The sequence below is a fragment of the Peromyscus eremicus genome, chromosome 5 (assembly GCF_949786415.1).
Source record: "Peromyscus eremicus chromosome 5, PerEre_H2_v1, whole genome shotgun sequence".
In the NCBI taxonomy this organism is placed as follows: Eukaryota; Metazoa; Chordata; class Mammalia; order Rodentia; family Cricetidae; genus Peromyscus; species Peromyscus eremicus.
The window spans coordinates 84,696,825-84,714,059 of record NC_081420.1 but is presented as its reverse complement, the minus strand read 5'-3'; the positions used below and the strand labels follow the sequence as shown (position 1 = coordinate 84,714,059).

The following is a 17,235-nucleotide window of genomic DNA, read 5'->3' as shown; positions in this document are numbered from 1 at the left end:
CTGTTACTACTTACCGTTCTTGCTCTCCCAGGGTGGGCAATATGTCATTGCATGTCCTTGGTGCTCTGCACATCCTCTGTGGACCTTGGTTTTACCGAGGCAGATTTGCAAGATCAAGGCCATTCATACTTATCCTGCCTAGGCCTGTAAACTGGCTTCCACTAGGTTCATCCACAGCTGTGTCCTCCTTACGCCATCACGTGCAGCACTGGCCAGTCTCCTGAGGTTTTCCTCAATCCAGTGCATGGAGCTGTTACTGCTTTGACTTTCATCTCTTGATTGTGGTTGTGATTTTTAACTTCTTTTAAACTCCTTAGTATTTTTTCCCTCTTTAAAGAGTTTTGCTGTGTAGCTCAGCTGGCCTAGAGCTTGAGAGCCTTTGGAATTATAGGTATGAGCCACCTACTAGGTCTGGTTATTGGTAAGTACCTGAGCTTACTTACTGGGCCAAGGTCACCTGATGTGGCCACAAGGAACTAAATCTGGCTGGTTGGGAGGGCCATAGCAAACTGAGGCTGTGACAATTTTAGTTTAGTTTAGTTAGAGCAATCAGACTTTTTATACCTTTATCGGAGACAATATAACGGCAATTGCCAGGATCAATACAGGTGTAGTTGCCAGGATACAATGAAGTTTCCAAGCTATACAGGGTACGCAAGATTAATGTCTCAGACCAATTGTTCTGTCAAGCTTCCATCCTTCCTTGACTGCTAAGGGAACATACAGCGATACAAACACAAAACGACCTGAACACTTCACTGCCTGGGTGGGTGCTTCAGTCTCCCAGGAACTGGAAGGCACCTTGTGTCCCAGGAGCCATGGACTCTCACCTGAAAAAAACCTATGACAAATGCCTCTCAAGGTAGCTAGGCTAAGCCAGCTCCATGGTTCCCTGCAATTCCTGCTTTTTTATTTTTTAAATTTAGGGTATGCAAGTCAATTTTTAAAGCAGACATGAAGTAGCAAATAAATTTTAAGGCAGTATAGCTAGCAAAAAGCTTCCCAGCAACATTCCTATGGACCATAGTTTGGAAGTCCAATTAGAGACAGAAAAATAATAACCAAAAATCTTTTCCAGGTTTTGTGCAGCAATGGAAGAGGGTAATTTATCTACGTTTGAATGTTGAATGGTTAATAATTCATCATACAAGGTGTGAACATCAATACTTAAATTACCATATGACTGTCTCTGCTTGGGGAACAACATGATTAGCAGTGTGTGTGTGGGGCGCCCAAATCTCAGAGTCATTGACATAAACAGGCATGTTAGTCTCTTCCCAGTTAACAAAGTGAAGCACAGGAGGATCCAGTAGGTACATACGCCCAATGTGTCTCAGCAGTAACAGATGTAGTCAACAGAGGCAGCATAGCAAGGAACAGCAATTCTGCAGTCACACCCTTCCCCTAAGATGTCACCAAGTCTCCTCCCTCAGTCACTGATCTCTTCATCTGAGTCACTGTTGGTAGGCAGCCTCGGTTCTTCACTGCTTGACAATTCTGTCGCCCTGTCCTTTTCTTCAGGTGTAGCCTCTGCAGATGCTTTGGAACCTCTTCGTCCACCTTCCATAGGTCGAGTCTTTCGGGTATCCACAGGAGGCATCTCTCTATCAACCATCAGGCGATTGGCTGCCTGCAAAAAAACCAAAAAAAACAAATCTGTGTAGCCCTGGCTGTCCTGGAACTCACTCTGTAGCCCAGGCTGGCCTCAGATTCACAGAGGTCTGCCTGTCCCTGTCTCCTGAGTGCTGGGATCAAAGGTGTGCACCACCACCACCCCGTGAGAAACAAAATCTTGATATGGCTTTTCAGACCCCTGTCCAATTTTAGAAAGTTCCTCTGTCTTTTTTTCCCAGAATCTGGTAACTTATGCATTGATTTGTCCATAAGCCTCAGGGGGATATGTGATCTGTTATTGAGCATCACTATACATGCGTTCTCCTGTTAACATTTTAAAAGTTATGGGCACATTATTTTGTTGATTTCTAATAGCTTGGTCCTGACATCTTTCTGAACAGTCAGTCTTCCACTGTAAATATTCACTCTCAGTAAGACAAGCCTTTGCTAAGATCCTCCAGTCAGAGGGAAGAAAAGCTTCCCCAGAAATAGACTCAAGGAGAGACGGTGGGGAAGGAGCCGTTCATACTGAGCACAAGCCTGCTTAAGATCTTAAGAGCCTTAAATGAAATGGGTATATCATTTCTATATTAGGTTATTGGGATTGAGCGTTTCACTCACCTGTGAAAGAGAAAATCCTCCCATGTCTTTTCCCATCTCTTTGGCTAATACGAAGTCTCTTGGCTGGGAGACCTTGACTCAAAAGGAGTTAATTCTCTTATGGGGGTAAGAAGCCTTCCCAACAACCTCAGAAGGAAACGAGGCAAAGCAGCGGGGAAAGGTTCCATGCTATCAGAAGTGCACTTGATGGCCAGGTTTTAGGAGCAGAGGAAACCGGAGCTGTAGGTGGGGGAGCAAAATCAGCACAAGGAGGAGGAAACCCTCAACCTCTTTGCAGAGAGAGACATTAGATAATCTGTCTTTCTGTTTGTTTTCTCCCGAGACAGGGTTTCTCAGTGGAACAGCCCTGACTGTCCTGGAACTCTCTCTGTAGACCAGGCTGGGATTAAAGGCATGCGTCACCACCACCACCCAGCTAGATAATATATCTTTAGGTTCTAATTTTTCTTCTATTGCCATATTAGTTCTGCTTTTTTCTGATCACTTTCATTATTAATTTTAACTATTATGTTTATCTATTACTGATTTTATTTCTTTCCAAAGCTGAAAAGCATTACTAGAAATTTTTTCTGGTCTTCTTGCATCTAATCCTCCCTAAATTGCTCTTCCTAATGGGGACCAAGTTCTGGGATCCAGAGTTCCCTCTTCAGGGAAAGAAGCTGAAGTTACTAATGAACTCCAGGAATTTCATCAACTAATCATGTCCCACTTTAACTCTTCCCACTAGCAACCAGGTGTGCAGAACTTCTGCAAACCAACGCTGCTCCATGGACCCTTCCTGTCCATCTTCTTACCTCCAATGCATGCTTCTGCCCTTTTATACCTCTGTGCACACTATTCCCACAAGTCCCTTGCCTTTAATTTTTTTCCTTTTTTAAAAAACTTTTTTTATTTTTCTTAAATCCCCATATTTCAGGTCCCTGTTCCTGGTGCCACATGGAGGCACCTGCACTTACAGGTATTATTATTTTTTCCTTTATATATAGCCCAATAGTAGTTGTTACTGTTTTTGCAGTTAGTTTGGGCTATTTCTTGTTAGAATTTTCAGGAGCAGAATTGCCATTCACCCCTGCTCTATGGAGGAACAATGGCTTAGAAATGCTGAAGGACTAACCCAAAGATACACCTTGTTTTTCCTTCAGCCAACACAACACAAGCTCTATCGAGAGCTGGGCCTCTTTCTAAGCTGGTAGTCTACAAGGACAAATCCATGTTTAGTCAAATAATGAAGCCCAATGGTAGGAAGTGTGAGGAATTCAAGGTGTTCCAGTCAGACACCTCCCACACACTGCTGATGCAAGAAAAGAGGTTGGACTTCAAGGTCCAGCTATGGAGCCCAACACCATGCCAAGGAAATCAAAATGGTGGGAAATGTATGACAATTTTTGTTCCAGTTCAACTGGAATCTTTCCAGAAAATCCAGGCCAGCTGGTGTGTGAGCTAGAGGGAAAACTCAGTGGGAAGCTTCATTGCTGAGAGAACTCAGCCTAAACCAACCTGAGAGAGCTGTGCCTAGAATAAGCAAATGCCTCAGAAGGCACAAGGTGATCCTGGAAGACTTGTCTTCCCAGTGACATTGTGGGCAGCAGAAACTGGATGACAACTGGCTCATTAAGGTCATGTGGGAGGCTGGGGCTGTGGATTAGTTGTGAGCGGGCTTGCCTAGCACATACAAAGCCCTGGCTTCCACTTACATTACATAAAACCCACATGGTAGCAAAGCCCTGAAGTCTCATCAATTGGGAGGCAGAGGCAGGAGAATGAGAAATTTAAGGTTGTCCATGCTATAAAGCAAGCTAGAGGCTATCCTAGGATACATGAGACTCTGTCTTAAAAACAAAACAAAAAAAAAGGTTTGTTTGTACAAAGACTATCAGAACAATAGAAAATTGGCTGAAATGTTTTCTGATTTGTCTGTAAGAAATTTAAGGGCAGCCAGGCAGTGGTGGCGCACACCTTTGATCCCAGCGCTCAGGAGGCAGAGGCGGGTGGATCTCTGTGAGTTTGAGGCCAGCCTGGTCTACAGAATGAGTTGCAGGACAGGCTCCAAAGCTACACAGAGAAACCCTGTCTCAAAAAAAAAAAATCAAAAAAATAAAAAAAGAAAGAAATTTAAGAGCAAAATGAATTTTGAATTCTGAGTTTCGGTTGTAAACAAAAATGACTCATAACACACACACACACACAAACTGTCACCTGAACACAAATCTGCCTCCCCTTAGTGCCATGGTCGGCTGAACAGCACTGTCTAGTTCTCCCAGGGTTGTGCTGTGATACAGTCTGATGTGATCCCAGCCCAACAGGTACGCTCAGCACCAGGACGTACTTAACACAACCCATTGTCCAGACTGGTCCCTGTTAAAGCCAAGGCCTGTGGCAGGTACATTAACACAAGGCTCCATAGTTCCCTGGCACTCATGTCCAAGGTCTATATACTTCACAGGAGCATGGGCCTCTAGGAGATTGCAGTGCCAAGAACCCAAGTCAGCCACGACACAAGGTTTTGTTTGTTTGAACCTTTATTTTTATGCGTATGGGTGTTCTGTCTGCGTGTAGGAAGTGCTGATGGGGGCCAAAAGAGGGCATCTGATCCCCTAAAAACTGGAGTTACAGATGGTTGTGAACTGCCATGTGGGTGCTGGGAATTGAAACCTGGTCCTTGGCAAGAGCAAGTGCTCTTAACTGCTGAGTACCTCCCCAGCCTAGCTGAGACAAGTTTGTGGCTCACTAGCAGCTGGACATGGGGTTGAAATCTCCAGTGTGAGACAGTGAAAGCTGGCACCAGCCTGTCCATTCCTGATGCTGGTGGGAAGAAACTGCTATGGCCCATTCCTACTCCAGAGGTTTCTTTCATAGGTCAAGTGCCCCAGGAACTGGGTTGCCCTGCCCAGGCCAACCTGGGCCCACCATCTGCTTCTGGTGTCATGGTCCCAGGTTTCTATTCACCATTTGCAGACTAGACTCTGGAATCAGCCCACCAGGCTCAAAGAGGCATGTTATCTATTTCTTTGTGGGGTCAAAAAAGTCATTACCTGCAGGTTTAGAACACAAGTGTTCGATAAATGCCCAATAATTTACATACAGCCTTACCCCAAGAATCTCCAACAGTCCCACTACCACTTCTGGTGGTCTGGGACTGGAATGCCACCTACCTCCTTACAGCAACCCCAGTTGCCATGGATATTTCCTTTCCTGGGTGGGGCAGCTTGACTCCCTGGAAGATGCTGCCTGTGCTTGGATGCTCTTAGGGCCCCACAGGGCATCACTATATGTCCCTACATGTGGAAGTATAACCACTGCAGGGCATTCCTATGTGTTTGAGTAGGATAAAGATTCCTGAGACACCTTCAGGAGACTGTTCTAGGCTCAGAACTACAGTAGTGACTTAATCCTAGCCTCCTAATGATACTCTGCAGACCTTTGCTCTCCTAGAGTGATGTCCACACTTTCCTTGATGCGAAGAGCCCTAGGAAGACCCTTCTGTGCAGAGGGTCTGGGGGTGGGCTGTGGCCCCTCATTACCCTGTCATCTGTGATATCTGGGAGACTGGCAGAGAAAGGGTGTCTGTGTTGCCTGAGTTCTGCCTGCCCAGTGGGTCAATGAGCAAGTCACATGGACTTAGATGGAGTCACTTCTTTTATTTTAGGCTGAGTTGGTGGAAACTTGGGGGCATATAACAGTCAGGGCACTGACCCTTGGACTCTGAAACTGGAGAGGCTGTACAGCTGTATGTGTTGGCCAGTGTCCTGAATGTTCACTGTCCCCAACCACGGTAACTCCAGAGCTGGATGTCCTGGACCTCGGTAGGAGAGAGGCTCATATCCCAGGCATGGGCAGCAAAATGATACCTGGGTCAGCAAAAGCGAGCAAGGCAGTTGCTGCCTGATAAATAAGCAACACAGCTTTACACTACCTACACCCAGTCCTCTGGGGTAAGGGTAAAGCTCTTGTTATGGACTAACAAGACTGGCTCACACAAACTTTGGCTGTCTCAGGAGATTGGAGGGGTACAAAACCAGACTGCCATGGCAAGGCTCCCAGGAGCCATTTCTGTGTTGATGCCCCAGCAGGGCTGTGTAGTGTCCATGAGAACAGGCCAGGGCCATCCAGGTTTACCGGAGACCCATCAGTGTTGCAGGCTCCCCAAGGAACAGAAGCTACAGATTTCTCCTATTCCGTCTGAGAGGCAGGCCCAGGACAAAAACAGGCCTGACTCAGCCAGCCATGTCCTGCTGAAGAAGAGGCACTACCCTAGGCCTCCAGGACAGATGTGTGGTTAGGAAGGTGGGCGAGAGCTACAGAGTGCCACCACAGCAGGCTGGCGCCAAACCAGATATACAGTACAGTGTGGAGGTCCTGTGGCTCCTTTGGTCTGTGAGGTCCAGCCACCACTACTTGTCCAGCCGTCCCTGGGACAGAAGTTCCACATAGCTCAGGGCACTCTGCAGTGATGTCAGGCAGTACCCTTCTTCTCCAATTAAATACCTATGTGCAAGTGGGAAAAGAGAGGTGTCACCTGGAGGCGACAGATGTACAGCCTAGTCCTCTGGAAGGCAACATATTCCCTGCTTGCTTGGACAATGATGTGGCTACAGCTAAGGTTAGGGAGCTGGGTTGGAAGAGGCATTTCCCCCATGTCAGTCCTGGCCCTGTTATGCCCTGCAGTGCTCTTCCCCAGGCAGATGCTGCTCAGGGGATACCCTTTACCTCTGGTCTAGGGTCTTCTGAAGGCTATGGAGCATGCTAACCTGAGTGCCTTGTGCACAGGTGGATCTCAGAGAGCTGTCCAAAGGTGATGGTGGGGTTACAGGCCTCCCTCGCAGCTCCCACAGCCTATCACAGCCACTGCTTTAGGTCTGGGGGGGAGGTTCCCTTGTCCCTCTTGCCACAGTTGCTCTGTTTCCAGCTCTTCCCACACCTGGGGAAGCCCTTGCCCACTCTGGGGAGTGCATGTCAGTCTCCTAATCACCTACTAGCCTGGGGCTCCTTCCTACCCTTCATGAATGAATTCCTCCAGGGCTGCACACTCTGACACCAGTTGGGGGAGGCCACTCCTCAGCACCACGAAGGACAGGATGGGCAGCAGGTCATCAGCACCACTGCTGGGCAAAGGCAAAGCGGTCAGTGGGCCTAGGGCCACAAGGGACATTGGCTTTCTGGAGCCATCTTGACTACAATTCCTGTACTCCCACCCCCAAACAGCACAGGAGACCTCCTGGCCATGTTAAAATTGGGCCCAAATAGCAATACCAAAGACAGGATACACCACAGCCTCTTCTGAGTTTCTAGTTGGCTGTGGTCTCACACACTTTTGGGAACTTAGGAGCACATGGCTGAGACTGGAAGACAATCATCTCTGCAGCAGGCCCTTTGGGCCCACCCCAGGAGAGGTCTAGGCACACTAGTTAGGGTACACATGAAGAGCTTCTTAGAAGAGCATGGGGACCAAGAAGCAAGGAGGCAGCTGGAACCCGAGGCTATGGCTTGGGTCTGACCGTTTTCCCATGGGCCAGGGAGGCTCCACACACCAGCTGTACCTGCTCAGTGTCCTGCCACCTACAGGGACATGGCTGCCCCCTTTTGGGGGTGGCTTGGGTCGAAGCTGTGATTTGCAAACATTTAGCCTGGGAACTCTTTTATAAAATGGGTAAAGAGGGCAGGGGAGGCATGCTCTGTGATGAGGATGAAATAGCAACCCAATCTTAGAGTGAGTGAGAAGTTTCTGCCCCTCTCTCCCTTGGGTTGAGCTCCTCGTGGGTGACCTCGTACTTGATTCTGACATTTACTTGGGGGACTCGAGGTGCAGGCCAGGGTAACAGCCCCCTGGTCTGCAATGACTGGTGTCAAAGCTGATCCTGGTCCCTTGGGACAAGGTGGCAGGGTCAGAGTTCATGCAAGAGCTGTGGGGGACATTGACTCACGGTCAGAGGATGCAGTTACAGCTGAGTTGAGGAGAGTTGGAGGTAAGCTCAAGCATCCCAGAGCCCAAGGCTGTGTGGCTTGGGTGGGAAGAACCTGCCCCATCTTGGATGTGCAGGGAGCCCCAGTGCTCCATCAGTACAGGAAAGGGGCCTCGCTTTGGAAGTGCTCCTTTCCTGCTTCTAGGTATGCACCCGGGGTCCAAGCAGGCCTTTCTCAAAGAGCAGTTCTTGGTCTTACCAGGTTAACCAGGACCCAGGATCCCAAGGAGCCCTCAGCCTAGTCAGAGGGTACTGCAACAACAGCTCGTCCAGAGGGACGGGAGCACATGGCTGAGGGGTGGGAGCCCTTCTCCCTGCCCTGTCTCAGTCCAGGGTCTCGGTAGGAATGAGCTGTTCTCTGCAGTGATGTAATCTGGGGCTGCTAAGTGAAGCAGGGCCACCAGGGTCCTCTTTGGCCAGGCACAGGGCAGGAACGTATACTAGGATACCTCCAGGTAGTATCCTCATTCTGGACTCACATGGCGGCAGCAGGCGGCTGGGATCCAGCCTCAGGCCTGGCCTCGTGGGCACGGCAGTAGTCTTCTGCACAGATGCAGATGACCCGAAGGGTTCGCACTGTGGTACAGAAAAACGACTTCAGTGGAGTGTGAGGTGCTGGTGAAAGGGGAGGCCTGGTGTCAGGGAGACCATGCTGTTTCCTATACCAGGGGGTCTCCTGGTATTGCCCACTCTCTCCTGATAATGCAGGACGGGAGAAAACTGAAAGGCACTGCCCCATATTTGCCCAGTGACAGGCCTGTAGGCTAGCAGGGAAGGCACATCCTCATCTCCCACCTCTCAAACCTCTGGGCCCCTCACACCCCCACACCTATGCACTCCAGCTTCTTCTGGGGGCAGCTCTCCAAGACCAGCAGCCCCAGTTCCTGGGCCGCAGTGCAGTAGGGGTAGGTGGAGGCTTGAGCCTCAGGGACACGTGGAAGGAGCTTGGCAGGGATGCCAAGGGCTGTAGGGGGTGCATTCCTGTACAGCTCCATGCTCCTGCTCACAGCAGCCTCCTGGGTACGGTGCACACTCCTAAAGCAGAGAGGCCAGGCTCAGCCACCATAGAGACACTGTTCCAGAGACAAGCAGAGTTGTGGCTGGGGATCTCTGGAGCTCAGTCCTATGAGAACTGCTCAGGTATTTGAGCAAACAGCCCGACCCTCCCTAACTAGGGAGGTGGGCACAGCCACCTACAAACTTTTAATACCCGAGGATAGCCTTAGGATCAGACAATCCACTGGGAGACTGGGGACGGTGAGCTAGGCTGGAGGCAGTACCTGTAAAGGGCTAGCAGCAGGGGCCACAGCGGGGAGAAGAACGGCTCCTCAATGCAAGCCAGACAGCGGTCTTTGGAGGTGGCTGTATTCAGGCTTTCGAAGGCCAAAAGAGTCAGCGAGAGCAGTCTATCTGCCAGAAGCAGAGGTGGGGATGTCGAAATGTGCTGTTACCTGCCCCCGCCTCTCTAGAAGCCCTAAGTTCAGAGTCAAGGGGCCCTGTTCCCCAGATCGAGCTTCTGTGCAAATGAACTACAGGGAGCATCTAGGCCTGGGGGTAGGGGTGTTGTTCTACTTAGTTATTTTACTTGTTCAACCTCCCACACCTATCCCTTGCCTATCCTGTGTCACATGACCTGGGGCCAGGTCTTAGCTCTTCTTCGCTGGGGCTGACCTGGTCATGCACTGCTCCCATGTAGCCAAAGGGCCTGCTGAAGAGAGGGGACAATGGCCCTTTTCTGAAAAAGTCTGGCTCTTAAGTCTACAGAAACCCCAGGAACTTTAGAATAGTAAGGTCCCAGGCTGTTGAACCTTAGTCACTGATTCACAGAATGTCTAAAAGCCTTGGGGTAGGCACAGCCAGACCACCCTATGATCAAAGGCTGTGCCAGGCACCACATCCCTGACCCCAGCTTCACCCGGGGACTGGAATGGGCTAGGGCCTGCTCTGCTGGCCTTAAATGCTTGCTCCTATGGGTGGAGTGGACAAAGGTCTTTGCTGTCCAGGGCAGTAGGTTGCACTTGAGGGTTGGCAGATACAACTGGTGCAGCTCCTGGGTTGGTGCCCAGCAGGCTCACCGATGGCATTGTGAATGTCCTTCACTGTGCTCTTCAGACATTCCAGCGAGGGCTCCCTCTTTGCTCCTGGGGTCTGTGGCTCAGACAGAGCCACAAACTGTTCCAGGTCCTCAAAGGAGCTGTCCTTGTCTGGCAAGTGGGATGAAGCCTCGACCAGGGGTGAGGAAGGCCCTGCCAGGCTGCTGTCTGCCTCTCTGTCCAGGGGGCCTGAGTGAAGTGTGGGAATAGAAGGTGTGGAAGGAGGTCCATCCAGAGATCGTGGGGCTGCACTGGGTTCTGAAGGGGAGAGCATGCAGTAGAGGCTCTGGGAGGATCGGAGTCGCCGGCTCCCAGGAGCCAGGAGGCCATTGGCTTCTGGGGGCAGGGAGCAGCAGCCTGGTGCAGGCACAGCACTGATGGCAGCCCGGCTCACAACAGGGTACAGAGCACTGTAGACTGCACACTGCAGCTTCTTCAGGAGCTGGGAGATCGGGTGATCGGGGAGGCTGCAAGCAGAAGAGCAGGCAAGATGCATTTGGGCCCTGAAGAGTCTCCCCAGGTGGGCACTTGCTATACCCACCCATTTTTCTCATCTCCAGCAAACGGTGAGCACCACAGCAGCCACCCTAAGGCCAGGCAGGGCCTCAATCTACTTTTTACCCTTAAGCTTAGAAATGTGAGTTCAATTTCTATTAACTGACCTCAGTCACCTGGGCCTTATGCCCTCATCTGTGATATTACTTGTACAAAAATTACCACGCTATGAACAATTTCACAGAGATAACTTCTCTGCCATTTCCCATTAGAGAATATCATAATTAAAGTGTGACCTATCCAATCTAGAGAAGCTAATGGGAGCCAATGAAAACCTATCAGCACAAAAGGCCCTTCTGCAGGAGCTCCTTCCCCCACAGGTCTCTGTAGCCTAGCCTTTGTAATTAATCTCCTTTCTTTCTCACTCCTTCCCCATCATCTAGCAAGGAGAACCCCAGGCTGGGGGATGGGCTCTATGAATACCTGAGCAAGTGGGAGACCAGGCTGGTCACTACTGACAGGTCCCCTGGGCTCCGCTTCAGCTTGGCTCTCCAGTGCTTTGGCCAGTCCTGCAGGACAGAGGACCTTGGAGGAAAGCACAGTCGGATCTCCACAATGGGATGCCCTGCAAGGACTGTGTGAGGTTGCCCTTGGGTGTGGGAAGGAACCAAGTCCTCTGGGCCCATGTGACCCCCATTCTGCTACTCCCCTGAGTGGACCAGTAGTACTCACATGGTCTTGCTCATACTCCAGGATGGCAGCATAGAGGGCCCGCTGCTCCCGCTCCTCTGGGGTCAGAGCAACTTGACTGCAGAACCTCCTGAGAAGGAAGACAAGCTGGGAACAGGGACAGACCTATGGGCTCAGGAAGCCTTTTCCAGGCCTCCCAGCATGCCTATGAGACAGGGAAGAGACGCACCTGTTGGCGGCCTCCTGAAGGCGCAGGCGGCGCTCCTCCATCTTCCTCTGGAGCTGGGGTAACAGAGTCAAGGGGCCAGAAGTGTCTGACCTGAGAGGACATGCACCCTTGCCCCATGCCTCATCTGCTCCATACTCCTCTAATACCATTGATGTCCCAAGAGTCTAGGTAAGCAAGGCTGTTTCTGCCCTCTAGAGATGAGTCTGGTACTGAACAAGGTCAGGAGAACAGCCATTAGTTCAGGAAGGGGCTGTTCCCAGGAAGACAGACGAGCCTAAGGAGAGCCTCGGGAACCGTGTAAGGGTTAATCTCCGCTTCACTGCTGGGAAGGCTTACAGTCCCACACTTACCTGGCACCTGGTCCCTTCTCCCTATTCTGCCCCTTCTCCACCCCCAGCTCAAGACCTCACTCTCGTCACTCCCTAAGGATGCCGTCTCTTCTCTTGCTTTGGCGATCACCAGATTCTCCATCATCTGCCGCTGTAGAGACAGCGTCTAAGGAAAGAAGGAAGAAGTAAGGCCCAATTCCCCAATGCCCTGTTCCTTCCCTGACCAGTCCAGTTCCTCTCTGGGCCTTGCTCACCAGTGATGTCTTCTGCATGGCCTGGCTGGGGTCCAGACGAGCCATCCGGGCCTCATATGTGGCCCTCAGCTTCTGGTTCTGTAAGGAGGCCTTCTCCAGTGGTGTTAGCTCTCTAAAAATAGGGACAAGCTGCTGTCCATGCACAGGAAGTCCAGGAATGTTCTAGTGACCTGAGCAACCATCCTTACACCCCTCTTGACCTCGTTATAAGACCAAGATGAAAGAAGATGGCAATGAAGCAGGAAGAAATGTAGAAGAGTGGGGGAGGGCAAGCTAGAGGTCTGTTGCCAAAACATGGGTGTTAGTAATGCTAGAACTCGGGGCTTATCAAGAGAAGCAGGAACTCCTGGAAGTTACTACAGGGTTCCAAACAGTAAGATTCATTTGCAACCCACTAAAGGGAGAGATATGTCTATTTAGTAAAAAAAAAAAACAAACAAAAAAAAAACAAAAAACAAAAAACTGCACCGTGCCATACACCTCCCTGCTTTCATTCAGAGTTAGCAGACAAAAGGGTATGGAGAAGCCTGAGGAGGACAGACTCCGTCCTGAAGTTGATGTCTGTATCCGCCCCAGTGCTGAAGCTGCACACACAGACAGGTGGGGCCTGAGGAACCTGGCGGGTAAAGGTACCTTTGGGATATATGATAAGAAGGGCCTGATTCATCCACGTTGGGTTCACTGAGTTTCCTACATCTGTGTCTTGGTATTTTTTCATTAGTGTGGAAAATTCTCTGCTGTTATATATCTTCAAACAATGCCCCCTCCCAATATCATTCTTCTCTTTCTAGAACTTAAAAAAACATGCTACGCCTTCTGTCTTTCCTATTTTATGTCTTGTTTCTGTGACGTCTGAATTTTAGCTTTGCCTATTTTTTTCTCTTTCCATCTGTGTCTCTACTCTGTTATTATAAACCTGTACACATTTATTTATTTATTTGTTTGTTTTGGATTTTAGAGACAGGGTTTTTCTGTGTAGTCCTGGCTGTTCTGGAACTTGCTCTGTAGGTCAGGCTGTCCTAGAACACATAGAGATCCACATGCCTCTGCCTCTCAAGTGCTGGGATTAAAGGCATGCACCACCATGCCTGGCCTCCCTAACTAGTTTTAAAAAACAAATTTCAGCATTGTATTTTGATTTAATTTCTACTTTATTTTATATTTGCTGGCTCTGACTTTAGAGTTTCTTGTTCAGGTGTTTTCAAACTTAGTTTTGTAAATACTAAACAAAGCTCCGTGTTGTTTGACCTGTGCCTGATAACTACCTGAAATCTTCACTGGTCTGTTCTGTAACCATTACCTCATCATTTCTATTTCTATATGGGTATCTTTGTTTGCCACTAACTTCTTGAAGGATGAAGGTACTTTCTTCCTAACAGAATTTGCATCTGCTTCTGTCAGGCAAGGGGTGTGTCTACTCTGGGAGCCACTTTAATTAACTACCCAAAGGAAGCTCACTTTTGCTCAGCCTCCAACAACATCCACAGCTTAGCACACCTCCCATCTTGTCCATCTTACTTCTTAGAGTTTTGTGATTCCACCACCTGCAGCTTCTGGAAGATCTCAGGAGGCAGGAAAGGGGAGAGTTTCCCTCCTTCGTCCGAACACACTCGGCGGTGACGGCTGGTGGGCAAGGGGATGGGAGGAGCCACAGGTACAGCGGGCTTCAGGCATATTTTCCCTGCAAGCCACGGAGAGCACCCTGGTCAGCAGGCTAGGGATCATCCCACAAAGCAGGTACCAAGAGCCCCCTTCTTGGGGTACCCACCAAGTTTGGTAGCTGTAGACTGGGCCCGTTCCAGACACTGTTCAGCCAGCTTCAGCATCTTTGAGGTCTCAGGGGGTACAGTTTCCCCAGCTTCTAGGGAAGGAACATTTGGGGCTGTTTACAGTCCTTCCACCACGACTCACATTCTTACTAAGAACAAGGAACTGTAAGTCAGGCCAGCTTACCCTTTTTCATTTCACCATGGCTCAAAACAATGTACACACATGACGGGCAGCCAAGCATCCCACTGACTCTTGCCATGCAGCCCCCCTGGCTACTGCACAGAGACACGGGCACTACCGACTCTCCGGGCCCGCCACCTCCTCGCTGCCTGCACCACGGACTTGCCCTTGCAAGCGTTGCAGCGAGCACTTCCCCCCTTCCACCCCTGACCACACACAGCTGTCTGTGCTGCTTTCTTCTCTCCATGGGCCTGCTTTATCAGTAGACACATCTTCTCCTTGTACTTTGCCAAGTCCACCCAGCTCCTGGACCCACTCTCCTGTTCCCCTTACAGCAAACGCCTCATAAACTCCATCTTCTCTTCATTCCACCTCCATTTTAGCATCCAAATTCCCCTACATTGTCCTTGCCCAGCCCTACTTTTCCAAAGATGGCAAGTCATTCAAATTTTTTTTATCCTCTAGGATATTACTTCCCATAGCAAGGTTCCTCCTGCTAGTCCTGACACCTCGTCAGGACTCAGCTGAGCTTACTTGCTCCTCATTAGCTCTCCCTAACTATGTTCCTATGTCCAGATAGTTGCTTGTATCTCAGACTTTATATGTTTACAGTGGAATTCTCTAATTTTTTTAAAATTCGAGACAGGGTCTCATGTAGCCCAGGCTGGCCTCAAACTCACTATGTAGCTGAGGATGATCTTGAACATTTTTATTCGAGACAGAGTTTCTCTATGTAGCTTTGGAGCCTGTCCTGGAACTCAAAATTCGAGACAGAGATCTGCCTGCCTCTGTCTCCCGAGTACTGGGATTAAACGCATGCAACACCACCGCCTGGCGATCTTGAACTTTTGATTCTCCTAAATGCTAAGATTTCAGACTTGTGCTATCACATTAGTTTATGCAATGCCAGGGACCAAATCCGGGGCTTTATGTATGCTAGGAAAGCACTCTCTACCAACTGAACTACATCCCTAGCCCCACAGTGGAGTTCAGTTTCTCTCCTTACACATAGAGTTGTCCATCATCTGCTTGTAACATCCTCTGATGCTAGCAACTCACCATTAACGCTAGCAAGTCTGCTTGGTTTCTGCTTCAAGATACATCCAAGGCCTTTGCTCCTCCCAATGCTGGGTGGAGCTTTGGCAGGTTCCCCAAATTCCTTTCCAATTCCACCCAAGATGTACAGAGCACAGCTATAACTACTTCCTCCTCTCGGCCTTTAAATATCCTTCTGCTGGCAATGCCTCACATTGTGCAGCTCCCTCTTCACCGCCTTGAGGCAGCGTCTTGATCCGATCTGTGATCTATCCCCTAGCCCATAATGCTGCCCTTCAACGCCACCATGTTACATTATGACATTCTATACTAATGCTTTGGGGACCATCAAATTTGGGGTCCACAAATTTGCCATCCTGAGAGAAGAAGCAAGTCTGAAGGCATACCTGTAGTGTGTTCCACATCTTCCAGTAACGCCTGGGAGATGTAGTGAATGCTCCTCAGGTATTCCATGTATGCCTCCTGTATGCAGGGAAGAGAATGGCAGGGGTCAGGCCAGTAGATGGAAGTGCCTACATCATGCCTGCCAAGTGGATGTGGAAAACACAGGATCAACAGTGTCGGCTCATTTTTGAGAGACTTCTAGACTTCAGTGATGGTCCATCTAGGACAGGGGCTATCCTCACTGTCTAGACTTGAAGGAAAAAGTGTTTGTCTCTGAGAACAAAATCAGGCAATTTCTTCCCACTTTGCACCAGGGAGTTCCTAGCTGGACACATCCCTCCTTTCACTGCCTTACTCTCCAGCAAGTGAAGGAGCTGCACTTCAGTCAGGAGGCTTGGTAAGGCAGCCTCAGCAGTGACACCATTTTCCACTCTGTATAGCAGAGTCCCCTTCCTGTGCAACTCAAAGATCAGCAGTCTTTCCATGTCTTACGAAAAATACTTCCTGAAAGTTTAAGGAGAGAATAAGGGCTCATCTCTCAATCTCACTTCCTGGCTCAGAGTAGAGCATCTCGTTACAGGTTTCAACTGTGTGACCCCTCTGCCCTGAGCTCTGTGACAGCTCAGGACAGAATGCACTCTGGTATGTATGTGTTTTGTTTTATCTATTGTCAAATTACCCGACTTTAATTAACACTTCAGAGATTAGGATAGAATGGATTTCAGGTAGGATTTTCATCTTGTGAGGAGAACCTGATGTCCTAGAAAACCAACTCGAGGAACTGGACAAATACTGATTCTTCCTCTCTAAGGGTAGCTCAGGGTGGCCTGGCCGGCTCTTCCACCTAGTTGCCATCCTTTTAATTAGCATTCATCCTTAGTGACAGGCCACACCCCTTCTGTGCCGGTGTTTCTTTACAAATGACCTTTGAAGGCAAGTGCAAACAGCAGCATCATGAATGAGCCGACAGCCAGTCTTTTCTGGATCAAGTCTGCACAGTGTCTGTCAAGAATACAGACACAGACACAGACACAGACACAGACACAAACACACACACGTCTGTCATCTACATCTTGGAGGGCTGCTTCACAGGTCCTGTGCAAACAGAACCACGGCTCTATTTGCTCTATTTCACCGACTCATTGAACAGATAAACCAGAGACCAGGTGCTGGTTGAGCTGTCCGAGGTCCCCGCAGAGCGCCCACAGCCGCCCGGCCGAGAGCCTCCGGGCGGGGTCCCAGAGCTGTCGCGCGCGTCGGAAGCGCGGATCCCCTCACACGCCCGCCCTCGCCCACCACGGGCCAGGTGCCTCCCGGACCTGCTGCCGCGCCCCTCCCAGCCTCACCCGGGGCCGGTTGCCGGTGTCTAGCTCGATGGCCCTGTTGGCCAGTTTCATGGCGCTTTGCAGTGGCTTCGCCGCGCCGTCCCCGGCCGCAGCGGCCATGGCGCCGGGCGGGGGAGGCCGCGGCGACAGGGGCGGGGCCGGCGCCTCCGAACCGGAACGTGGAGTGTGCAGCAGAGGGAGCTGCGGGAAGCGCACACTGCCGGAAGGGACCCAG

General features: G+C 50.0%; 1 protein-coding gene across 1 annotated transcript; it reads right to left on the bottom strand.

The window, feature by feature from the left end:
- Nucleotides 1-5,858: 5,858 nt before the first annotated feature.
- Nucleotides 5,859-17,158, bottom strand: Vps9d1 (VPS9 domain containing 1). The gene is made up of 15 exons (XM_059263852.1): nt 17,022-17,158; nt 15,678-15,753; nt 14,054-14,146; nt 13,804-13,966; nt 12,286-12,397; nt 12,135-12,197; nt 11,703-11,755; nt 11,516-11,603; nt 11,267-11,352; nt 10,271-10,755; nt 9,476-9,605; nt 9,025-9,230; nt 8,675-8,771; nt 7,230-7,334; nt 5,859-6,720 (listed from the first exon to the last, which is right to left on the bottom strand). Exons 1-15 carry the CDS (start codon nt 17,118-17,120, stop codon nt 6,627-6,629), a joined length of 1,950 nt encoding a protein of 649 aa, XP_059119835.1. The 5' UTR covers nt 17,121-17,158; the 3' UTR covers nt 5,859-6,626.
- Between the last annotated feature and the right edge of the window lie 77 nt (nt 17,159-17,235).